Source organism: Pan troglodytes, chromosome 3 (genome assembly GCF_028858775.2).
Source record: "Pan troglodytes isolate AG18354 chromosome 3, NHGRI_mPanTro3-v2.0_pri, whole genome shotgun sequence".
Lineage (NCBI taxonomy): Eukaryota > Metazoa > Chordata > Mammalia > Primates > Hominidae > Pan > Pan troglodytes.
The window spans coordinates 140,468,765-140,495,407 of record NC_072401.2 but is presented as its reverse complement, the minus strand read 5'-3'; the positions used below and the strand labels follow the sequence as shown (position 1 = coordinate 140,495,407).

At 45.7% G+C, this 26,643-nt stretch overlaps 1 protein-coding gene across 3 annotated transcripts in view; it reads right to left on the bottom strand.

The window, feature by feature from the left end:
* Positions 1–21,143, bottom strand: part of NOCT (nocturnin) — a 32,210-nt gene extending 11,067 nt beyond the window's left edge. Inside the window, exon 1 of one of the 3 annotated variants that reach the window (XM_016952224.4) lies at positions 20,120–21,143. In XM_016952224.4, coding sequence (XP_016807713.1) covers positions 20,120–20,309 — 190 coding nt within the window. In that variant the 5' untranslated portion in view covers positions 20,310–21,143. The other 2 variants (XM_054683858.2, XM_016952225.4) reach the window with 2 other exon arrangements.
* Between the last annotated feature and the right edge of the window lie 5,500 nt (positions 21,144–26,643).

Sequence of the window (26,643 nt, the reverse complement as noted above, 5' to 3'; positions counted from 1 at the left end):
GATGGATAAGAGTAACCAGAAAAGGACTTTGAAAAAATAGGATTTAGATATGAAGCTCTAATTTGTGACTATACCACTTGGTCCATCATGGGTAGCCACTCTCATCTTCTTCCCCACTCAAACCACAGACACATACGACTGTTCATTCATTTTTTGTCAAATCTTTGAGTTGGAGCCAGGCACAGTGGCTCACACTTATAATTCCAGCTACTCAGGAGGCTGAGGCAGGAGGCTCAATTGAGGCCAGGAGTTTGAGGCCAGCCTGGGCAAAATAGCAAGACTGTCTGTCTAGAGAAAAAAAATTAAATATCTCTCTAGGAAAAAAAAAGGTTTTAGTGCCTACCGTGTACCAGACACTACCCTGGAGATACATCACTGAGCAAAACAGATGAGTATCTGCCCTCATGGAGCTTCTGTTCTTTCTAGTGGGGAGAGACAAACAAGACCCTATATACAAACATATATATGTGTGTGTGTAGTCTGTCATATATGGAAAAGTGCTTTGGAGAAAAATAAACGGAAAAGGTAGAATAGGGAATGCTTGTGGGCAGGGAGCTATTATTGGATATGCGATGCTTAAGGAGGCCTCGCCAAAAGATGGAATTTGAGCAGAGCCCGGGAGGTGGTAAGGAAATAGCCTCACTGGAGACTGATAAAACATTCCAAGCAGAGGGAACAGCAAGTGCAAAATCCCTGAGGAACATGCGTGGCAAGCTTGATAAACAGAGGGGATTATGGTGGTGTGAACAGTCTGAATAAAAGGAGATGAGGTCAGAGAAAAAGCAGTGAGAGGGAGCAGATCAGGTAGGGCCTTGCTGGTCTATCTAAAGACTTTGGCCTTTATCAGAGATGGGAAGCAGCTGGAGAATTCTACTCAAGAGGAGAATCTGATTGACATTTTGAAAATATCACTGGCTGATATATTTAAACTACGCTATACTACAGGGACATAAGGGCAGACAGGAGGAAACTCATTTGAGGAAATGTACAATAATCTAGGCAAGAGACAGCAGGGGTGAACTGGGGGGCAGCAAAGTGGTTGGATTCTCAATAAATCTAAAGTTGGATCCAACAAGTTTTGATAACTTGGATGTGATTTGTGACAAACAGCAGTCAAAAAGGAGCCTGGAGGCTGGGTGTGGTGGCTCATGCCTGTAATCAAAACACTTTGGGAGGCCAAGGCAGGAGGATCGCTTAGGGTCAGGAGTTTGAGACCAGCCTGGGCAACACTGGGAGCCCCTGTCTCTACAACAAAACAAAACAGAAAAAAAACAAATTAACCAGGTGTAGTGGTGTGCATTGGTAGTCCCAGCTATTCGGGAGGCTGAACTGGGTTGCTTGAGCCCAGGAGATTGAGGCTGCAGTGAGCTGTGATCATGCCACTGCACTCCAGCCTGGGTGACAGCAAGACCCTATCTATCTCTTAAAAAAAAAAAATGTCCACAGCTTCCAGCTGAGCGACCAGAAGGACGCAGGTGCCAACTACAGTGGTTAGGAAGACTTGACAGGGTTTACAGAAAATAGGAGTTCAACAATTAGATGACTGACATTCAGGAGAGAGTTACAAACTGGAAACAAACATTGGGAGATGTTAATGCACAGAAAAGACTGAATTGAGTTAGAGAGAAAGGAGATCAAAAGATTGAGATCTGGGAAATCTGCAAAAACAACATGAAATGACATGGCCAGAGAAGTAGGAGAACATGAGCCGGGCACAGTGGCTCACGCCTGTAATCCCAGCACTCTGGGAGGCTGAGGTGGGCAGATCACTTGAGCCAAGGAGTTTGAGATCAGCCTAAGCAACATGATGAACATAAAAACACAAAAATTAGCTGGGTGTGGTGGCGCGTGCCTGTAGTCCCAGCTTCTTGAGGGGCTGAGGAGGGAGGATCACTTGAGCCCAGGTGTTTGAAGCTGCAGTGAACTGTGAGACACGCCACTGCACTCCAGCCTGGGTGACATAGCAAGAGACCCTTTCACCACCACCACCACCACAACACCACCACAGCAAACAAACCAGGGCTAGGGAATTAATAACAAAGTAAATACTAGATAGACTTTACATATTATTTTTATACTTATAGCACAGTGCCAAGGCTTACTAAGAACCACCTAGGGACTATAATGTAGTAAGTCTATTTATTTAAATTTGTAAACTAAAGAAGACTGAAGACTAAGGGGCACCTTTCTCTTCTCACTTTATTATGGTTTGAATGCATGTCCCCCAAAGTTCATGTATTAGAAACTTGATCCCCAAAGCAGCAGTGTTGGGAGTTGGGCAATGGGAGGTGTTTGGGTCATGAGGGCATGGCTCCCATCAATGGATTAATATCAATATGGTGGGGGGGAGACACAGTGCTGTTCCAGGGGTGGGTTCCTTATAAAAGGGCGAGTTCAGCCCTCTCTTGACCTTCCATCTTTGGCCATGGCATGACACAGCAACAAGGCCCTTACCAGATGCCAGCCCTTTGACTGGACTTCCCAGCCTCCTGAACTTTAACTATATTTTCAGTTCTCATCACAATCCTAGGAAGCGGATACGCTTATTATGCCAATTTCAAACGTGCTATAATCCTAGCATGTTGGGAGGCTGAGGTGGGTGGATCATTTAAATCCAGGAGTTTGAGAGTAGCCTGGGCAACACAGAGAGATCCGTATCTAGATGTAATTAAAAAAAGAAAAAATTAGCTGGGGATGGTGGCATGTGCCTGTGGCTAGGGCAGGAGGATCACCTAAGCCTGGGAGGTGGAAGTTGCAGTGAACCATGATTGCACCACTGCACCCCAGCTCTCAAAAAAACAAACAAAAAAAAACAAAATGAGAGAATAACTGAGTTAAAACAAGTCTCATTGTTTCTCACCTACTTTAAAAGACAACTTTACATTCCCCCCCCTTTTTTTTTTTTGGAGACAGGGTCTCACTCCATTGCCCGGGCTGGAGTTGGAGCGCAATGGTGCCATCATAGCTCACTGCATCCTCTAACTTCTGGGCTTCAGGCAATCCTCCTGCCTCAGCCTAAGCAGCTGGGATTACAGGTATATGCCACCACCCCGGCTAATTAAAAGAATTTTTTTTTTTGTAGAGACAGGGGTCTCACTTTGTTTCCAGGCTAGTCTTCAACTCCTGGCTTCAAGCAATCCTCTCAGCTCAGCCTCTCAAAGTGCTGGGATTACAGGCATTAGCCACCATACCCCGCCTAACATTCAACTTTTTTTTTTTTTGAGATGGAGTCTCACTCTGTTGCCCAGGCTGGAGTGCAAAGGCACAATCTCAGCTCACTGCAACCTCCGCCCCCCCGGGTTCAAGCAATTCTCCTGCCTCAGCCTCCTGAGTAGCTGGGATTATGTCGCACACCACCACACCTGTCTAATTTTTATATGTTTAGTAGAGACAGGGTTTTACCATGTTGGCTAGGCTGGTCTTGAACTCCTGACCTCAAGTGATCCACCCACCTGGGCCTCCCAAAGTACTGGGATTACAGGTGTCAGCCACCGCACTTGGCCACACTTACTTTTTTTTTTTGGAGATGGAGTCTCGCTCTGTTCCCCAGGCTGGAGTGCAGTGGCGCGATGTTGGCTCACTGTAGCCTCCGCCCCCCAGGGTCAAGCAATTCCCCTGCCTCAGCCTCCCAAGTAGCTGGGACTACAGGTGCACGCCGCCACCCTCGGCTAATTCACATTCACTTTTTCATTTTCGAGTATCAATCATTAAAAAAAAATCCTTTCATACATAAATACATGTTGATTTCCAGGATTTCAAACCATCTACTTAAGTTTTATGCCTTAATAGGAGTTGCTATTCAGGACTTTAAAAAGATTTTCAAACATTCACAATAGCTCAATATTCAAAGCTTATTTCCTAAGGCTAGACAGCACAAATAATTTACCCATGTGGCAATTAAGATACTGAAAAGTACCAAATCTTGACAAAACCTCTGCTGAACTCTATTTGGCACTCAAATTGGCTTCAGGTCTAATTTTATGTGTTTGGAAATTTTGGATTTGATTCCACACATATTTGGCTTCTGCTCACAATTCATTTTTCACAAACACAGTAATTCTCATTTTATTTTTGTATTAAATTTTTTTTTTAAAAAGTAGAGACGAGATCTCACTAAGCGTCCCAGGCTGGCTTCAAACTCCTGGCCTTCAGTGATCTTTCCACCTCAGCCTCCTTAGGTGTTGGGATTGGGCGTGAGTCACGGCAATGGGCCAGCCATCACTCTCAATGCAACACACAAGTTACAGAATTCATATAGTTAACAGGCACATCAAAATAGCTTTATCTCTTCTGCCTAGTGTCCATTTAGCAACATCACCCCATCCCCTGCCACTGACTAATTCTATAAGCACATTTTTACATACATTTAATACTGGATGTCTTAATTCCTTGTACCACTATTGCTAAGCCCTCACTGCTATTTTACTGTATAAGAATATAACTCTTCTTACTTTTATAAACAGCCTTTGAAGAACTGCCAGAGAATTCAGATTATTTAGATTTCTGAAACACAGTAGCAAGTATGTAAACTCCCATTTGGCAATACCTTTACTTTCCTAAAAAACACAAGTGGGAGGCTGGGTGTGGTAGCTCACCCCTGTAATCCCAGCACTTTGGGAGGCCAAGGTGGGTGGATCACCTGAAGTTAGGAGTTCAAGACGAGCCTGAACAACATGGTGAAACCCTATCTCTACTAAAAATACAAAAATTAGCCGGGCGTGGTGGCGGGCACCTGTACTCCCAGCTACTTGGGAGGCTGAGGCAGGAGAATCTCTTGAACCTGGAAGGCAGAGGTTGCAGTGAGCTGAGATTATGCCACTGCACTCCAGCCTGGGCAACAAGAGTGAGACTCCCTCTAAAACAAAACAAAACAAAACCCACAAGTGGGCTAATCACAAATATATTTGAATATATGTACACCCTTAATACTACCAATTACTACACACTACTAAAGCAATCTAGGCAGATCACAATTCAAGTTCCTAAGAATGCGACCATAAGGAAAACGGTCGGGCTGCAATGAAACACCTTCACATCAATAATTAGAATGCTGGATGACAACCCCAACAGTCGAGACCCAAACTGACTTGGCCCACCATTCCAAGCACTCCTAATAGCACTAAGGAATCACTCAGGGCAGGCCGGGCATGGTGGCTCACACCTGTAAACCCAGCACTTTGGGAGGCCAAGACAGGTGGATCACGAGGTCAGGAGATCGAGACCATCCTGGCCAACATGGTGAAACCCCGTCTCTACTAAAAATACAAAAAATTAGCCGGGCATGGTGGTGGGTGCCTGTTGTCCCAGCTACTCAGGAGGCTGAGGCAGGAGAATGGCGTGAACCCCAGAGGCAGAGCTTGCCGTAAGCTGAGATTGCGCCACTGCACTCCAGGCTGGGCAACAGAGCGAGACTCCATCTCAAAAAAAAAAAAAAAAAAAAGAAAGCAATCAGTCAGGGCCGACCACTCTCCACAGCTCCACACAGGGTTCCTTCCTCTAGCTGCCCACCAATTGCCTGTTCTAGGCTTTGCCCAAACCATTCAGCGTCTAATTACTTCTCTCACAGTTTGCGTTTAGTATCTTGAAACGGTGGCCTGGCAAAAACGCTGATTAAAAACCAAGCAAAAGCCAGGATTATCTTGAGTACGCACCTGGGAAGCTATGGAAGCTGATCAACCTCCGCCCGAGGAAACCCAGAAGCACACACAACACACAAAAACTAAGCCATCAATGGCACAGGAAGGCATCTCTGAAACAGCAATCCAATGCTGCCATCTACTGGCCATGCGTGTTGAACACCTCACAAAAACTAAGCTAATTTAGCAGCTGATTTTCATTAGCCTTCTTAGAGTAGGTTCCAGAATACCTGGCCATCTTCAATACAAACGAGAATTCACACAAGATAACCACCAACATAAAGCAGCCTGGATGTTGGATATACAATATATTTATTTAATATATATTGAAGGAATCAATAAAAATTCATAGCAACCAGGCTTAGCTCTATGGATCAACCAATGGCTCTCCTTTTCTTATACCTGGCCCATTTTTCCTACTTAGGGTACCCTTGGATATTTGCACCACAATCTCTGTCCTTTACTCATGAGACTTTAAGCCTCCCAAGGGCAGGGACTGTTTCCCTTATTTACCATTTCCCCCAGGATCCAGCCCAGTGCTTTAAACAATGTTAATAAAAGATGGCAAGTGACAGCAAAGTACCAAGAAATTCTGCCAAACACTGATGGAGGACCACCTTTTATTGGTGGAGCATTTTATGGTATACCAAGCATTTTTACTTGCTGTAACCAGTTACCTGCTCAAGAACCTGTTGGCCATTATTTACACCACTTTATAGATAAGAACACTAAGGTTCAAAAGTGTAATGAGGTCCTAAGTCACCATTAAACGTAACTCTAGGCCAGGCGCGGTGGCTCACGCCTGTAGTCTCAGCACTTTGAGAGGGCAAGGCAGGTGGATCACCTGAGGTCAGTAGACCAGCCTGGCCAACAACCCTGTCTCTACTAAAAATACAAAAAAATTAGCTGGGCGTGGTGGCAGCCCTGTAATCCCAGCTACTCAGTAGGCTGAGGCATGAGAATCGCTTGAACCTGGAAGGCAGAGGTTGCAGTGAGCCAAGATTGCACCACTATACTCCAGCCTGGGTGACAGAGCAAGACTGTCTCAAAAAGAAAAAAAGTAACTCTTTCTAAATTTTTGTGAAACTGTGGTGTGCGCACCCATCAGCTAGAAAATCAAAACTCAAACAATGTGACACGTCCCCTGAAGGTCCATCTGGCAAATGAATGCAGCCACCTTCAAATTTTGCATGATGTGGGCTTATATGACATGAATTTCCAGATCCTAGAGACTGGATTCTAAGTGCCAATTTAGGCAGAAGGATCGCTTGAGCCCAGGAACTCGAGACCCGCCTGGGCAATGTAGTGAGACCCCATCTCTTATATTAAATTTAAAATAAAAATAAAAATAAAAATAAACTAAGTGCCAAGTTAAGAAGGTATTACTTTCTGGCAGGAGTCAAATATTTTAGTTAGTGACCGACCAGTCTCCAAGTCTGTTATTGAGTGCCACTGACTGAATATGACAGGCCTGCCTCGAGTACTGAGCCTCATAGCTAAAGCCTCAGCTCTCTCCAGGAAGTTCGGCCTGCGGTTCTGCAGAGGCAAGAAAGTCTTAAAGCAAGGACTCAAGTTAGGCCGCCTGAATTCAAATCCTGGCTCCACTTTTTACTAATAGGATCCTGAATAACTTATTTACCTCTCTGCTTCTTCATTATCTTCTTCATATAGATACGTGTAATCTATTTTATTTGGTTACTGTGAGGATTAATTTAGTTAAACGAGAGGTACTTGGCACATCCTAAGTGATTAGCTAAATGTTAGCTATTCTGTTTCATTCTGTAAAACTCACTTTTTTCCTAGGCATAAAGAGAAGGCTATTATTCAGCTGGGCGTGGTGGCTCACGCCTGTAATCCCAGCACTTTGGGAGGCCAAGGTGGGTGGATCACTTGAGGTCAGGAGTTTGAGACCAGCCTGACCAACATGGTGAAACCACGTCTCTATTAAAAATACAAAAATTAGCTGGACGTGGTGGTGGGTGCCTGTAATCTCAGCTACTCGGGAGGCTGAGACAGGAGAATTGCTTGAACCTGGGAGGAGGTTGCAGTGAGCCGAGATCACGCCACTGCACTCCAGCCTGGGCGACAGAGCAAGACTGAGTCTCAAAACAAAACAAAACAAAAAGAGAAGGCTATTATTAACATTCGAGATAATGTGCCAGACTGCTTCCATGTATTTTCATTATTCTGTCCCAAATCTGGTGAAGTGGGTATCTGCACAGCTTTCTCTAGATTGAACAACTAGCAAGGGGGCTGGCCCTGAAGAAAGTTACCTGCACCTTGGACTGCTGCTCGTCAGCATCTCCAGCTGTGCTGATACTGCCTCAGGGCAACGGCGATGCAGCTGTCCTGCCTAGCCCCGGGCGCACACAGCAGCCCATTCTTCAGGCCAGAAAGAAACAGAGGTCAAGTTGCACCTCCTCCATCTGCCGACGTCACTGTCATCACAGCACACACACACACTGCCACAGCACAGAGTGTACAAAGCAGTGTCACGACCCGCTTGGCATTACCAGAGATATCAAGTGAAGGTCAGAACTCTCAACCTAACGTGTCTAAAAATACAAGCACCTAGACTGAGCGTGACAATCCAAACAACCTCTCTTTGCCAGGTGGCAGTCACAGACCAGACAAGAAAGCTGAAGCGTCATCCAGACAAGACTGAGCCATACCTTCAGCCAGGACAGACTCATATGGAAAAGCTCTCTAAAGAGAAGGGAATCCCTCCATGATAAATGCTTAGTTTAACATGTTCGACTGGTGCTCAATTGTCTATTGGCTGACAAATCATTTCCATAAGCTGGGCTTTTCTAGCACAATCCTCTGAAATAAAAATGTGAAAAAGCAAAACCTAAAAATCTGGTGATCTCCCATCACTAACATTTCTGGGACACTTGGAAAAATGACGTGTTTTTACAGTGTGAGTGGAAATATGAAACTATAAGGCGCCTTCTGCTGACTGTACAGAGTCCTCTCTAGATCAGGGATCTACCGACTGTGACCCATGAGCTAACTCTGGCAGCATCCTGTCTTTGTGCTGCCTGCAAGCTAAGAAAGGCTTTTATATTTTTAAATGGTTGGGGGAGGGGGGGAACCTTAAGAACAGTAATATTTCATGACATGTGAAAATGATATGAAATTCAAATTTTAATGTCCATAAATAGGCCGGGCGCGGTGGCTCAAGCCTGTAATCCCAGCACTTTGGGAGGCCGAGGTGGGCGGATCACGAGGTCAGGAGATCGAGATCATCCTGGCTAACACAGTGAAATGCTGTCTCTACTAAAAATACAAAAATTAGCTGGGCTTAGTGGTGGGCGCCTGTAGTCCCAGCTACTCGGGAGGCTGAGGCAGGAGAATGGAGTGAACCCGGGAGGCGGAGCTTGCAGTGAGCCAAGATTGCGCCACTGCACTCCAGCCTGGGCGACAGAGCCAGACTCGGTCTCAAAAAAAAAAGTCCATAAATAAAGTTTACATATTGTCTATAGCTGCTTTCACACTACAACAGCAGAGTTGAGTAGCTGTGACAGATATATGACCCAGAAAGCCTAAAATATTTACTAGCTGGCTCTTTATGGAAAAAGTTTGCCAACCTCTGCTCTAGATATATTAAAATGAGCCTTTAGCCAGGCATGGTGGCATGCACCTGTGGTCCCAGCTACTTGGGAGGCTGAGGCAGGAGGATTGCGTGAGCCCAGGAGGTTGAGCCTGCAGTGAGCTGGCTCTGCGCCACTGCACTCCAGACTGGGTGACAGAGGAAGACCCTGTCTCGAAAAAAAAAAAGAAAAAAAAAAGGCCAGGGATGGTGGCTCACACCTGTAATTCCAACACTTTGGGTGGCTGAGGCGAGCAGATCACCTGAGGTCAGGAATTCAAGACCAGCCTGGCCAACATGGCAAAAACCCCATCTCTACTAAAAATACAAAAATTAGTTGGGTGTGATGGTGGGCACCTGTAATCCCAGATACTTGGGAGGCTGAGGCAGGAGAATAACTTGAACCCAGCAGGTGGAGTATGCAGTGAGCCGAGATCGTGCCACTGCACTCCAACCTGGGTGACAAGAGTGAAACTGTCTCAAAAAAAAAAAAAAAAAAGTATGAAAAATTTTTAAATAATGAGCCAAACATGGTGACACATGCCTATAGTCTCAGCTACTCGGGAGGCTGAGGCAGGAAGATCCCTTAAACCCAGGGGTTTGAGTTCAGCCTGGGCTATATAAAGAGACCCCCATCCCTAAAAGAATTGGCCAGGGGTGGTGGCTCATGCCTGTAATCCCAGCACTTTGGGAGGCTGGGATGGGTGGATCACCAGAGGTCAGGAGTTCGAGACCAGCCTGACTAACATGGTGAAACCCCGTCTCTACCAAAAACACAAAATTAGCTGGGCGTGGTAGTGCATGCCTGTAATCCCTGCTACTTGGGAGGCTAAGGCAGGAGAATCACTTGAACCCAGGAGGCGGAGGTTGCAGTCAGCAGAGATTGCGCCACTGCACTCCAGCCTGGGTGACAGCAAGACTCATCTAAAAAAATAAATAAAAAATAAAACTGTATAGTCCATTTGGAAGGCAGCTATGCTCACCACTAGTCCATTTGTATATATATCATAAAACCAATAAAAGATGTTTAGTCACTTAAAAAGGAGGGGAAACAATTTTCATATACAAATTCCCAGAGCATTGCTTGAATAGTTAAGGCACATATTAAGAAAAGAACATGTTGCATATCATTGGGCAGGTTGGTTCTAGGCCAAGACAGCAAAGTAGGAAATAGATTTACTTTCTCTCCTTCCTAAGATCTTGAAGAAATAAAGTACCTATATTTAAATTTTTTTTTTTTTGAGACGGAGTCTCGCTCTGTTGCCTAGTCTGGAGTGCAATGGCACCATCTCGGCTCACTGAAACCTCTGCCTCCGAGGTTCAAGCAATTCTCCTCCCTCAGCTTCCTGAGTCGCTGATGGGATTACAGGCACCCGCCACCACGCGTGGCTAATTTTTATATTTTTAGTAGAGACAAGGTTTCACTATGCTGGCCAGGTTGGTCTAGAACTCCCAACCTCAGGCAATCTGCCCACCTTGGCCTCCCAAAGTGCTGGGATTACAGGCGTGAGCCACCGCGCCTGGCCTCTTTAAAATTTTTTAAAGAATGCATCAATAACATTGGAAAACAAGAAGGGATGCATGACATCAATGGAGCAAAAATTTGGAGGAATTCCAAGAAGACAGAAACAAGTTTGAATTAACAGAGAAACCAGAAGGAAAGGGCAGTACAAGTTACCAAAGGTAAATGTGGTTTTCCCAAGAGCACCTTGAAGAAACTCCAAGCTGAATCAAGAAATAGAAAGGGCAGGAGAAGCTGAGGGGGTAACTGTTAGGGCAATTCGTTCAAGAATGAAAGTGAACGGTGGCACTAGTTACACGTGTCCCCTCTTTCACAGACAAAGCCGGGAAGGGTGGCTTTTGGTTGCTCCATAGAACCAAAGAATACCCCAAAGAAAATGGGTGATAGCCTTAGAATGGCTTGCAAAGGTGAATGGACCTGAAAGAGAAGCAGACCAGATCAGGAGCTAACTCTGAAACTCAAGGATGGTTTTAAAAAGCGGGGAAGGGGTTGGACTGAAGAATATAGAAGGAAACCCTCCTTTCTTTGACAAAGGCGGTAGTTACCAGCCTGCTCCCTCTCACGCATTCAACAAGGAAGCCTGGCTGCCCGTTCTTCAGATTACCTTCCCACTCAGAACATGCAAAACTGGCTGGGCGCGGTGGCTCACACCTGTAATGCCAATATTCTGGGATGCCGGGGTGGGCGGATCACTTGAGCTCAGCAGTTTGAGACCAGCCTGGCCAACACGGGGAAAACCCGTCTCTACTGAAAATACAGTAACTGTTGTATTACTGGGCCAGGCATGATGGTGCATGCCTGTGGTCCCAGCTACTTGGGAGGCTGAGGTGGGAGGAGTGCTTGAACCAGGTTGATGGAGGCTGCAGTGAGCTGAGATCACGCCACAGCACTCCAGCCTGAGTGACAGAGCGAGACCCCATCTCAAAAAACAAACAAACAAATAAAACAACATGCAAAACTCCCTTCCTCTCCAGGAAAGAGGCCTAAAGGACAAACAGGCACACACATCTCGATATATTTAAAGTACGAGAGACATTATAAACACAAAACAGGTTTCTATGAAAAAAGGAGCAATTAAACAACTAGAAATGTCTAGGAATTTAAAATGACTGCAGAACAAAAATTTTCAGAAAATCTCATGCAACAGAGAAGAGATAAAAACACTAAAATATGAATGGAGGCCTGGCTAGGTGCCTCATGCTTGTAATCCAGTACTTTGGGAGGCAGAAGCAGATGGACTGCTTGAGCCCAGGAGTTTGAGACCAGTCTGAGCTGAGACCCGTGTCTCTACAAAAAAATAAAAGTAGGTAGGCATGGTGGAGCACACCTATATAGTCCCAGCTACTTCAGAGGCTGAAGTGGGAAGATCACTTGAGCCCAGGAGTTGGAGGTTACAGTGAGCTATGATCACACCAGTGCACTCCAGCCTGGGTGACAAAGTGGAGACTCTGTCTCTAAAATAATTTAAAAAAAAAAAAAAAAAAAAGGATGAATAGACACGGAGGATAGATCCATATGGCCAACAATCTAACAGGAGTTCAAGAACATGAGAACAAGAGACAATACAGTAGACAACCGATACAAACTTTTAATGTGCTAAGGCATGTCTTTAGATTGGATGGGCGCATCAGATGCTGAGACATTCATCCTGATGGATCTTTTGAATACCAAAGATAAGGAAATCTTGTAAGCTTCTACAGATAATCAATACTCACAATGGTCTTTAAAAGTTCAGAGGCAAGGCCGGGCATGGTGCCTGTAATCCCAGCACTTTGAGAGGCCGAGGCGGGTGTATCACCTGAGGTCAGGAGTTCGAGAACAGCCTGACCAACATGGCAAAACCCCGTCTCTACTAAAAATACAAAAAATTAGCAGGGCGTGGTGGCAGGGGCCTGTAATCCCCAGCTACTCGGGAGGCTGAGGCAGGAGAATTGCTTGAACCCGGGAGACGGAGGTTGCAGTGAGCTGACATCGCGCCATCATACTCCAGCTTGAGGAACAGAGCAAGACTCCATCTCAAGAAAATAAAATATTAAACTAATTCTAGAACTAAGTCTCAGAGAGTCTATTTGACCTACAAGATTTGAAAGATAAACATTTTCCTTCAGCAGACCTTCAATGATAATTAGCATCCATAAAATCAAAACACACAAGAGGAAATAGAAAAGTATTATATCCCAGGTATTATTAGAATCTGCAGTGTAACTTACTTTGCACCCTGTACTAGACAAGATATTTGCAGTCACAAGCATATTTGCAGACCGGCAAACAGAGCTGTTTAAGTACTGGAACCTCAGAGTTGGAGGAAAGATAGAAAAGGGAAAGGAAGACAGCTGGAAAGGATGCATCGAGACTAAGGAATTTCCCAGATATCCTTCCAGAACAATTCTTATTGTCACTTTGGATGCATCATAACTTCTTTTTTTTTTTTTTGAGATGGAGTCTTGCTGTGTTGCCCAGGTTGTAGTACAGTGGTACGATCTCAGCTAGCTGCAACCTCCACCTCCCTGGTTCAAGCAATTCTCCTGCCTCAGCCTCCCGAGTAGCTGGGATTACAGGCACACACCACCAACACCCGGCTAATTTTTACATTTTTCGTAAAGATGGGGTTTTTGCCATGCTGCCCAGGCTGGTCTCGAACTCCTAACCTCAAGTGATTCCCCCCACCTCCTTGGCCTCCCAAAGTGCTGGGATTACAGGCATGAGCCACTGTACCCGGGCAGCATCGTAACTTCTAAGCACTTATTTTCATGGACTTGCCAAGAGCTCAAGAGCAGCCTGGGCAACACAGTGAGACCCTGTCTCTACAATAAATAAAATAAATATTTTCCTTTCTGCACAACTCTCCACAATCCAACAGTGGTCTCTAACTTTTGGACACGAGAATCACATCACTGAGAGACTTAGAATAGGCTTCTAAGCATTTAGTAAAACGAGCCTCCTCACAGGTGTCCGCCTGTGTTGTCAGTATGTGGCTGTTGTCTACCCGGAGCCTATGTCAGAATCAGCAGATGCTCAGGCCCCACTTGGAGATATTAAAATCCAGAAGATCTGAATGGGACCCACGCATTTTTTTATATACTGGAAGGAGAAAAAAATTGTTATAGGGACATTCAAATTGGATGATACCAATTTTGTTTAGCCTTCTTTCCCCTGGGCACTGTTGCCCACATACCTGACACTGAATTCTTGCTAAGTATTAATATATGATTCAAGTGTTGCTTTGAGGCCACATAGAGACAGAGGACAGCTAAGGTTTTCACTTGAGGTCTCACTCCCTCCGTGGGAAGGCTGATTTTCTCCCATTCTAAGAATAACAATAAATAAAAAGTATCTTAGCTGCTTTCCGTGGAAGTCCAAACAGGTTTACTATGAGGCTAAACGCCCATGCACACTGTCCTTCAAATTTCTAATTATCTACTGAAGTATAACCACCACTTAAGTGGCTATCAAAGCCCTATAAACTCTAATTAGTGGCCGGGCGTGGTGGCTCACGCCTGTAATCCCAGCACTTTGGGAGGCCAAGGCGGGTGTATCACCTGAGGTCAGGAGTTCGAGACGAGCCTGACCAACATGGTGAAACCCTGTCTCTACTAAATACAAAAAAATTAGCCGGGCATGGTGGCGCATGCCTGTAGTCCCAGCTACTTGGGAGGCTGAGGCAGGAGAATTGCTTGAACCCGGGAGGCACAGGTTGCAGTGAGCCAAGATTGCGCCACTGCACTCCAGCCTGGGCAACAAGAGCAAAACTGTCTAAAAAAAAAAAAAAAACAGAAAAACTTTAATTAGTCACCAGTGACTCCTGACAGCAAATACAGACGCTGTATCTCCCTTCCTAACTCCAAGAAGCCAGAACACAATTACCTCACTTTTCTTTTAGTAAACATCATAGAAACCTCATTTTACTCACTGTAAGTTGTGACTTAGAGTGACTACATGGATACACTCCCATTACAACCTCAGTCTCAAGTTTCCTCTCACTGAACTTTCATTAATATGCAAATTTCTTCCCTTTTTTTTTTCTTTGAGAGTAGCTGGGATTACAGGTGCGTGCCACCATGCCCAGCTCATTTTGTATTTTTAGTAGAAATGGGGTTTCTCCATGTTGGTCAGGCTGGTCTCGAACTCCCGACCTCAGGTGATCCGCCTGCCTTGGCCTCCCAAAGTGCTGGGATTACAGGCTTGAGCCACTGTGCCCGGCCCTGGAATTTCTTCCCTTTCTTAAAAGCTGCTTTTGGCGGGGCATGATGGCTCATGCCTGTAATCTCAGCACTTTTGGATGGCTGAGGCGGGAGGATTGCTTGAGCCCAGGATTTCGAGACCAGCCTGGGCAACATGGCAAAACCCGTCTCGACAAAATATACAATTTTTTAAAGCTGCTTTTGTTGGGGGTCAATGTTCTTTCTCAGGGGTCTCTTGAACTGCCTTAGGCCCCAAGCTCAAAGATCTTTTTTTTTTTTTTTTTTGAGACAGAGTATTGCTCCTACTCTGTCGCCCAGGCTGGAGTGCAATGGCGCAATCTCGGCTCACTGATACCTCCACCTCCTGGGTTCAAGTGATTCTCCTGCCTCAGTTTCCGAAGCAGCTGGGATGTACAGGTGTGCACCACCACACTTGGCTATTTTTTTTCTAATGTAAGTAGAGACAGGGTTTCACCATGTTGCCCAGGCTGGTCTTGAATGCCTGAGTTCAAGTGATCCGCGCCTCGGCCTCCCAAAGTGCTGGGATTACAGGCATGAACCACTGTGCCCGGCCAGACCAAAGGTCTTAAGGCTCTTCCAGAATCCTCTCCAGAGCTTCTCAAGCTTTCCAGGAATAAGTACCTTTGGGGAAAGGAGGGGCAGAGCTCATAAATACTCCCTAATCTTTTCGGAAGAATCCCCTGGGGCACTTGTTAAATATGCACTCCACCAGACTTCGCCACAGGAAACTGATCAAGCAGATGGCTGAAAGGCCAGAAATCTGCATTTTAACAAGTGTCCCAAATGATTCTGCCTCTACCCCTTTTCCTAAGATGCTTGCCACAGCTCCTGCATGCGAGCGCCACCTTCTTCCAGGCATTGTGTGTGTGGTCTTCTCTGCCTGCCCCCACCACCCCGCAAACTGTCCCCTTCCAAAACACCCTCCTTTTTCACCTATTAGAAGCAAAGCATTTCTTGACAAATTCAGCCACACTGATTTCTCTTTCTTCTCAACTCCCACTGCAATTAGTCATGTCACCTTTTACATGTACTATTCAATAAAGCTTGTGGATAAATTGCTATCAATTGATCTTATTCATTTGTTCTAGGTAAAGTCTAGTGTTGAGACAGCAAGCAAGGTTAAATGATTTACAAATGTTAAGTGTGTGGAATGTGAATCTGGAGCCATGGTTATTAATCCCAAAGAACCCCAGTTCACCATGTTTAAACTGTTGCCATTGAATGCTAACAGAAAAATCATACATTAGTTTTCCCACAAGGAAAGCAATTTATTCCACAGCAGCTTGATAATCACAAGCTTTCCCGTTTCTTCTCTAAGCAGTTTACTCACATAGTTAAAGGACATATTAAATAAAGCTGCCTTCTCAAATGAGCTGGTGGCATTTGCCTATAAAATTGTACCATGAAAAAAAGCAAATGTTCTAATGGTAGAGAACAGTAGTTCAGCCAACTCTTCATTCTCTGAGGAGGAGGGATGTGGGGGATAGCATTTATAAATCCACAGATGACTTCCAATTGCGTTTCATCCAATACAGTAACTGTGGCAACTGCTATTTCTTAGGGGGGCTGCTATCCTTGAGAAAAGAAAGCCAAACACCGAGATCATCCCTAGGGTCACCTTTTAATTCTAACAACCTGGAATCTGATAACTCCAAAGGGACTGTACTTATCTTCCCAATAACTACCAATTGCCAAGGGGCATAAGTTATGCAGGAACTGATTAGCAAATGTGGACAGCTGTCGGGACTCACTACTCCCCACCACAAGGCTCAGGAGTGGAGAGGAGCTTTTGGCCCCTTCAATGTCTCTCTCACATATGGGTGCCAGATGTCCAAATTTGGGGGCATAGAAGAACAATCTGGAGTTATTCTTTTTGTCATTTCATTTGGTTATGTGGAATCCAGGGCCCATCATGAATGACTCAGACTTAATAGGTCTACAGTAGGATCCAAGAATCTGCATTTTAAAAAAGCACTTCATAGGCTGGGCGCAGTGGCTCACACCTGTAATCCCAGCACTTTGGAAGGCCAAAGCAGGTGGATCACCAGAGCTGGGGAGTTTGAGACGAGCCTGGGCAACACGTTGAAATCCTGTCTCTACTAAATACAAAAATTAGCCTGGCACAGTGGCGTGTGCCTGTAGTCACAGCTGCTCAGGAGGCTGAGACAGGAGAACTGCTTGAGCCTGGGAGGTGGAGGTTGCAGTGAGCAGAGGTGGCGCCACTACACTCCATCCTGGGCAACAGTGTGAGAGAACCTTGTCTCCAAAAAAAATAAAAATAAAAATAAAAATTAAAAAGCACTTAGTGCTGGGTCTGAGGCTCTTTGGAAAACAATGTCCATTTTTGCAAAGTGCCTCTTCTCTCACCCTTCCTCATCTGTGTGTGTCTCATGCCTTTCTGCATTTACTCCTGCTTTTTCCAAACAAAACGCTTTATAGTAATCTCTTCCAATCCTAACCATGCTTCAAGAGCTAGTTGAAATGCCACCCATTTCTAGAAGCCCAAAAGGGACTTCCTGCTTTCCTGCACCCTTGTGCCATTTCCAAGTCAAGAGAATAAAAGGTGTTTCATTTCATTAAACAGCCATTTCATTGTGCAAATCTCATCTCTTACTGGGCAGTAAACTCCTTAGGGACTGACTAAAGCTCATGTTTTTAACTCCCATAATAAAGCACCTACATTGTGTGAGACATTCTGTAAAGATCTGGAATGAGTGAACAAGCAATGAATGAATCAATGCAGGCATGTTTCTTCCAACAAGCTGCTGAAGCTAAAAATGCATGAACAGGAAAATTGTCTAGACTTTATAGTAACTGCCTACAAAAGTTTAAGTACCATAAAGTCCTTCAATTTCCTTTATCTGTAAAACTAGGGGGTTTCAGGGGATTTCTTAAAAGAAGTTCATTAAACACTTTCTTGGGTCAAAAGCCCAACATTCCAATCTGACCTGATATTATTACTCAGATAACAGTAATTACTCAGATAACACAGCCATCTATGTTTTACACAAGCTAACAGTATTCCCATGAGGAGGTACCTACTAACCCTGCCTCTGAGACTTTGAGGGAATTTAAGATATAAGCTGGTACAGAAGACATCACCTGGTTTTCTTTTACTTTTCCTACCTCAAACCTCTAACAATGTTGTTCTTAAAATTTCCAGCAAGAAAAAAGTTATCAGGCAATATACTCATTCTGGCAGTTATTTCACAATGTACCACATTCCTACGAAATTGGGGGTGGGGGTGGGGAATCTAACTGTCAAGTTCACTCTAAGGAACAATATAGTTCAGAGTCTCCAGCAACCAATTCAACATCCTAATTTTAAAATGACTAAGTTGGGCATGGTGGCTTCCACCTGCAAATCTCAACTACTCCAGAGTCTGAGGATAACTCGAGGCCAGGAGTTTGATACTAGATTGGGAAATACCTAAATATCCGCCAACAATGCGAATAGTTTAAAGTCTTGGCTTCAATCACATTCCAGATGACCATTTTTAAAATATATACATTTTTTAAAATTTTTATTAATTTTGTTTTGAGACGGAGTTTCACTCTTGTCACCCAGGCTGGAGTGCAATGGTGCGATCTCGGCTCACTGCAACACTCCGCCTCCCAGGTTCAAGTGATTCTCCTGCCTCAGCCTCCGGAGTAGCTGGGATTACAGGCGAGTGCCACCACACCCAAGCCCGTTGGCCAGGATGGTCACGAACTCCTGACCTCGGGTGATCTACCCGCCTCCGCCTCCCACAGTGCTGGATTACAGGCGTGAGCCACCGCGCCCGGCCTATTTTTTTAAATTTTATAGGCCGGGGGGGCGGTGGCTCACGCCTGTAATCCCAGCACTTTGGGAGGCCAAAGCGGGAGGTTCACCTGAGCTAGGGAGTTCGAGGCCAGCCTGACCAACATGGAGAAACCCCATCTCTACTAAAAATACAAAAATCAGCCTGGCGCGGTGGCGCATGCCTGTAATCCCAGCTTCTCGGGAGGCTGAGGCAGGAGAATCGCTTGAACCCGGGAGGCAGAGGTTGCGGTGAGCCGAGATCGCGCCATTGCACTCCAGCCTGGGAAATAAGAGCAAAACTCCGTCTCAAAAAAAAAAAAAAAAAAGTTATGTATTGCCTAGTTTTGAAAGAAAAAATTTATCAATTTTTAAAGTATAATTAATTTGTATGTAATTTGTGGCCATGGTAATCTGTGCCCAGGCAGAAACACAGGTAGCAAAAAAGGAAAACTCAGGGTAGTTATTATGATGTATGAAAACAGCTCTTGGTGAAACTAAGGCCTCACTTTTACAAGATCTTAGATACACAGGACAAAAAATGATGTTAACTATCAAGAGTGGAAGGCTCCAAAAAAAAAAAAAAAAAAAAAATCCAAAGAAACGTAAAATGGCCGAGCGCGGTGGCTCACGCCTGTAATCCCAGCACTCTGGGAGGCTGAGGCGGGTGGATCACGAGGTCAGAAGTTCAAGACCAGCCTGGCCAAAATGGTGAAACCCCGTCTCTACTAAATATACAAAAGTTAGCTAGGCGTGGTGACTGGCGCCTGTAATCCCAGCTACTCGGGAGGCTGAGGCAGGAAAATCGCTTGAACCCGGGAGGGGGAGGTTGCGGTAAGCCGATATCGTGCCACTGGACTCCAGCCTGGGTGACACAATGAGACTCCATCTCAAAAAAAAAAAACAAAAAACAAAAAACGTAAAATGAATCAATGTGTTATTATCACGACTTAAAAAAAAAACTTAATATCTAGACCATGAAAGCTATATAAGCAAATAAGCATCATTTAGATTTTTTTTTTCCATAAAAATTTCCGTTAAGTCGTGCAATAAAAAATGTAACCAACATAGTAACTCGCGGCCTCGGAAGGGGGAAATTTAACGGTCAAGAACAAGAAATTCTGAAAGCATGGCCTCTAAGGGTCAAGCGGGAACCTGAATACAGTCTCCCAGTTCTTACTAGCTTTGATGCAAGCCCCAGGCAAGTCGGGGAACAGGGAAAGAGGAAAAAGGGAACGCAGAAGGTTGCTCTGGTAAAGGACCCACTTTCAGGCCAGACTCCACGACCGGCAGCCCCGGGCTTCTCATTCATTCCGCGCGGTCTCCAGGTGGCGGCCGCGCGTTGGCGGCCGTGGCGTTCTCCGCCCGGAACTGGGGTGCACTCACCTGTTCGGGAACACGACCTCGCGGCGCCCGAGGCCGCCGAGGCCGCCGCCAGCAGCCGGGGGGATGCGGGCCTGGGAACAGCAGCCGGCGGGGACAACGGGCGGCGCAGCCCTGGGGCGGGCAGGCGGCGCAGGCCGGGCGCGTCCCTCTGCAGCAGGGCCGAGCAGAGCCGCCGCGGACTATGAAACATGCCGGGCGCCGCCGCCACCACGGCCCCTCGCGCGCCCGAGGAGCGGAGCCCGGCTGGGGCCGAGGGCAGCGAGTCGAGCCGACTGTCCGGGCAGTCTGGGCGGATGCTCCCAGGCTCCTTCTCGCGCGGCGCAGGTTCTGGGGAAATCCCGGGCAGCAGAGCCGGAGAGGGAGGCGCAACACTGCTGCGTCGGCACCGTCTGCTGTGAGACCCGGCGAGACCTGCAAGGCGCCCGGCGAGCGCTGCGCGCTGACAAAGCGGGCGCTGCCAAGCGGGAGCTGGAGGGGAATCCGCGGGACCCGGCCACTGCGCGGCCACGCCAGGCTCCCTCGACCCGGCGTAATCCTGTTTTAAAAGGAAGCGGGGCTTAGGCTGATTTATAGGTAGAATCCGCAGGCGGTCTAAAATAAGAGGTATCCGTTGGAGCTGTTCTGAAGAAAAAAGCGTCCCCTTCCGCTGGCCAGCATGGAAGCGCCCACAGGCTGGGAATCCCGAGACAGTTCCAGGGCTGTGGCCCAGGGGACACGTGTCTGTCAGAGTGGCAGACGGCCTCCGTGTGTGCCTGCGCGGGTCTGTGTGGATACAGCAAAAGGCGTCCGCCTCCGACCCCCTCGGCAGTGTGTGATGCGTTAAACGATATTAAGCACAATAAAGCACCGCCTGTGGGCGAGGCGACGATGATTAAAACAGCGTTCTTTTCCTCAAAAGTGTTATACTTAGGCAAAGGGAGCAGAAGGTGGCAAGGGAAGTCAGACCAGAAAGCTCTACAAGGTAGAATGAGATTATTGCCACAAGATGCCAAAGATTGGCGATAGAGATGACAACAGGCCCGGGCTCTCTAGAAGGTTCATTAGAAGGATTGGCATTTGAGTTGGCCTATGACGTGGAGGTCTAGAATTTACCCACGTGAAACTTTGGAGGGCGTGGTGGTGAGTTATAAATGAAAAAAGTAAATAAGGGTGTATTTGGGGAAACAACTCTTAGTCATGTAAGATGGAAGCTAAGGAGTAAGAGGACAGATGCGTGGATAGGTTGTAGTGTGGAAGGAAGGGGATTATAGTAGGCTTAATTCGGTGGATAGCTGCGAGCCGTTGACGTTTTGTAAGCTGAGCAAAGATATGGTCAGGGCTGTGCTTTAATTGGAAATCACATGTCTCTGGTTCATGAAAAGGCAGAAAGGAAATCAGCTGAGATAACAGATACTGTAGACCTGCACCAGGTTACTGTTACTGGAAAAGAAAGGATGGAAGAAACATCTCAGACAGGCTGGGCAGGAAATGATGACTAATCAGGAATAGAAATGGGATGAGGGGGAGGGAAAACCCAAGACTGGATTTTTCTCTGAATGATTCATGAGTTAGAAATGTATTCTATTGGTTTTCCCATGATTTTGCTGATTCCCCTGTGTTGTGGAATTGCAAGCTTTTCATCACAAGAATATTCTAAATATTTTTCAGACCTAGGTTATATATCTAACACCTGTGGATAGAGGGTGTGGACAGATCAGCTGGCACAAGTTGATTACAACTTCTGGCAGACAAGCTCCTTGGAAGTCATTAAAGCCTCAGTTTCAGTTTCCTTATCTATAAAACGTAGAATCATACCTTAGTCATTAGGTGAAATAAAAAATGATTATAAGCTACTCTGGGCACACTGCCTATCGAGTAGTCCTGCTCCACAAGGAGCAGTACTTGTAAAAAGAATTTTTTTAAAAAGGTGATAATAAAATTAGCCTATGAAAAGTGTTTTGCAAATATAGCAAAATGTTGATTTTGAATCTAGGTAGTGGGTATATATGGGTATAGGGACCATGGGAAAAATGTTCCCTTTGCCCTCTGAAGTTTGCTGAAAAATCAACTCACAAAAGGCAGATTAATGGGAGAAAAGGCATATGCATTTATTAACATGTACATGGGGAGAATCACAGAGTGATTACACATCCCCAACGGGGTTCAGAAGCTTGTCTACCATCCTGGCCAACAGACTTGGGGAGAGGGGAGCAGAGGCATTCTGTTGAGGAGATGACTAGGGAAAGTGAATGGATCAGGGCACAGGGATGAACTTGCACATTATCTTGTGAAAGGGTCTGTTCAGGTGGTTACATTTTTGGTCTTACAAGGAGGGGAAGAAAAAACAATTGTTCCTTTTGGTGGGTTTGGATTGTAGCCAGATAAAGGAACTTCAACTTCATCCTGTGCTTTGGGAGAGATGGTGCTGGGCAGTGAGGTCAGAGAGACCTTGAGGCTTCCATTCAGCCGGTCAAAGCCCCATATTTTGGGCTATCAGTTTCTGAGTCCCGACACAAGTGTTCACTTACAATTATTTTTCCCCCATATATTTGGAGATTTTCATAATAAAATGTTGGGGAAAAGTGCTTTGAAAAATGAAAAAATAATGGTTCAAATATAAACTGTCACTATTTAAAGAGATTCAAAGAGCATGCTATCCTGAAAGTGCATCATATTATTTATTTTTATTTATTTATTTATTTGAGATGGAGTCTGTCGCTCTGTTGCCCAGGCTGGAGTACAGTGGCATGATCTTGGCTCCCTGCAACCTCCGCCTCCCGGGTTCCAGCCATTCTCCTGCCTCAGCCTCTGGAGTAGCTCTGACTACAGGCGCACACCACCATGCCTGGCTAATTTTTGTATTTTTTAGTAGAGACAAGGTTTCATCATATTGTCCAGGCTGGTCTTAAACTCCTGACCTCAGGTGATCCCCTCGCCTCAGTCTCCCAAAGTGCTGGGATTACAGGCATGAGCCACCACGCTCGGCCTGAATCATATTTTTTATAATATATTAAACACTAAGCAATCAGAAAGATAGAAATTAAAACTTATTCCCTTGAAAATTTATTCAGTAAACATTTGTTGAATACACATTATGTGCCAGGCTCTATATTAGAGCATACAAAAATAAATTGAACAGAATCTATTGACAGTTTAGGGGGTAAGACATTGTATAAACAAAAATACTTGTAATTATCTGCTAATAAGTACAGAATCACTTATGGACAAAGTACTGTGGGACCAGAGAAGAGGAAATGTTACTGGAAAGGGGTCCCAATCCAGACCCCAAAAGAGGGTTCTTGGATATTACACAAGAAAGAATTCAGGACGAGCCCATAAAGTGAAACCAAATTTATTAGAGAAGTAAAGAAATAAAAGAATGGTTACTCCATAGGCAGAGCAGCACTGAGGGCTGCTTATGGCTTTTTCTTTTTCTTTTTCTTTTTTTTAATTGAGATGAAGTCTCGCTCTGTCACCCAGGCTGGAGTGCAACGGCACGATCTCGGCTCACTGCAACCTCCACCTCCCAGGTTCAAGTGATTCTCCTGCTGAGCCCACAGAGTAGCTGGGATTACAGATGCGTGCTACCTCACCCAGGTAATTTTTTTATTTTTATTTTTAGTAGAGATGGGGTTTCGCCATGTAGGCCAGGCTGGTCTCAAACTCATGATCTCAAGTGATCCACCCGCCTCCCAAAGTGCTGGGATTACAGGCGTGAGCCACTGCGCCCGGCCTTGTTGGCTATTTTTATGGCTATTTCTTGATTACATGCTAACTAGGGAGAGGGTTATTCGTGAATTTTCCAGGAAAGGGGCAAGGATTTCCCAGGACTGAAGATTTCTCCGCCTTTTAGACTATATAGGGTAACTTCTGGATGTTGCTGTGACATTTATAAACTGTCACGGCACTGGTGGGAGTGTCTTTTATCATGCTAATGCATTATAATTAGCGTACAATAAACAGTGAGAACAACTAGAGGTCACCTTCATCACCATCTTGGTTGTTGTGGGTTTTGGCTGGTTTCTTTTTTTTTGAGATGGAGTCTCGTTCTGTCACCCAGGCTGGAGTGCAATGGCACGGTCTCGGCTCACTGTAACCTCCGCCTCCCGGGTTCCAGCAATTCTCCTGCCTCAGCCTCCCGAGTAGTTAGGACTACAGGCACGTAGTAGTCCTACGCGCCTGGCTAAATTTGTATTTTTTTTTAGTAGAGATTGGGTTTCTCCATGTTGGCCAGGCTGGTCTTGAACTCCTGGCCTCCCGAGTAGTTAGGACTACAGGCGCGTAGTAGTCCAACACACCTGGCTAAATTTGTATTTTTTTTTAGTAGAGACTGGGTTTCTCCATGTTGGCCAGGCTGGTCTTGAACTCCTGGCCTGGTGATCCGTCTGCTGAGCCAATGCGCCCAGCCGGCTGGTTTCTTTATCACATCCTGTTTCATCCGCTGAGTCTTTATGATCTATATCTTGTGCTGACCTCCTATCTCATCCTGTGACTAGGAATCCCTAACCTCCTGGCAATGCAGCCCAGTAGGTCTCAGCCTCTATTCAACATAGAGTTGCTCTGGCTCCAACACCTCTGACAGAAATAACTAATTGCCTAGAGAAGTCAGGAGAGGCGTTTTGAACAAAGTGACTACCAAGTGGAAAGGTATCACAGAGGATATCCACAGAGAAGAGAACACTAAGGCGAGGAAAGAAGGCGTGTTCCAGGAACAGCAAGTGCTGCAATCTGATAAGGGTTGAGTGCGGGATGTCCATAGGGAGTGGCCGCAGGTGAGGTGGAAGCTGTGGGCAAGAACCCAAGGTGACGGGTTTGAGAGGAGTTTGGACTTTCATCCTAGAGACCCAGTGAAAGGCTAAACAGACAGTTTGCATTTTTGAAGGATCATTGGATCTTTCTGCCAGCAGTGTTGAAAATGGGTAAGGACAGTGAAGATGAGGAAGAGTATATACAGGTTCAGAATCTCTGGAGATGGGGTAGGGTATGTAATGGTTGGTTGTTTATTTATTTATTTATTTATTTATTTATTTTTGAAGACGGAGTTTCACTCTTGTTGCCCTGGCTGGAGTGCAATGGCACGATCTTGGCTCACTGCAACCTCCGCCTCCCCGGTTCAAGCGATTCTCCTGCCTCAGCCTCCCAAGTAGCTGGGACTACAGACGTGCACCACCACACCCGGCTAATTTTTTGTATTTTTAGTAGGGATGGGGTTTCACCATCTTGGCCAGGCTGGTCTCGAACTCCTGACCTCATGATCCACCCACCTCAGCCTCCCAAAGTGCTGGGATTACAGGCGTGAGCCACCGTGCCCGGCTGGTTGTTTGTTTATTATTTAATTTTTTGAGAAGTCTCACTTTGTAATCTAGGCTGGAGTGCAGTGGTGCGATGATAGTTCACTGTAACCTCAAACCCCTGGGCTCAAACGATTCTCCTGTCTCAGCCTCCCAAGCAGCTGGGACTACAGGCATGCACCATCATGCCCAAGTGATTTTTAAAATTTTGTGTAGAGATGGGGTCTTGCTGTGTTGCCCAGGCTGGTCTCAAACTCCTGGCCTCCAGCGATCATCCCACCTTTGCCTCCCAAAGCACTAGGATTATAGGTGTGAACCACCACGCTGGGCTTGTATGTTTTCTGGTTAACATTACACAGGTTGTTCTAATGCACATCCCTCTTCCTCCCTCAATGCCACCTCCCAGATAAATAAACTGGGGGCAGGATGGTGGAAAGGAGATGGATTTAAGAACTGCAAAGGAGACAGAAACCATAGGGTTGAGTGACATTGAATCTCGGGGCTGAGGCAGGAGATAATGGAATCTAGTGATGACTTTGGTAACTGATGGATAATGGAACCAAATGGGGATAACAAGTGGAGATGCTACTCTCAGGGGAAGATAGTGAGTTGATATGTGAACATATAATTGTGATGTGTCCATGGAACATACAGGTGGAGTCACTTTGTAAACAATTGAAACTATGGGCCCAGCATGGTAGCTTATGCCTGTAATCCCAGCACTTTGGGAGATGAGGCTCAAGGATTACTTGAGGCCTGGAGTTTGAGACTAGCATGGGCAACATAGTGAGACCCTGTCTCAAAAAAAAAATTAGCCCAGTGTGGTGATGTGTGCCTGTAGCCCCAGCTACTCAGGAGGCTGAGGCAGGAAGATCCTTTGAGCCCAGGAGTTCCAGGCTGCAGTGAGCTACAATCATGCCATTGCACTCCAGCCTGGGTGACAGTGCCAGAACCAGTCTAATAAATAAACAAACAAACCAAACAAACAAACAGACAAATACATAAATAAATAAGAATAAACCATTGCCCTAAAGTTCATAGCAGGGTCAGAGCCCAATTCTGTTGGGAGTTCAGTAATTGAAGCCATGACTAATGAGTTGACCCAGAAAAAGGTCTTTTAAGTGAAATAGAAAAAACCTTAGGGATAAAAATCCTATGAAACTTGTACCTTTAAGGAGTTGGCAGGAGGGAAAGAGACTTGAGACTTGGCCGGAGGAGAACAAGGAGTGATTGGTGTCTTGAGAGTACGAAAGG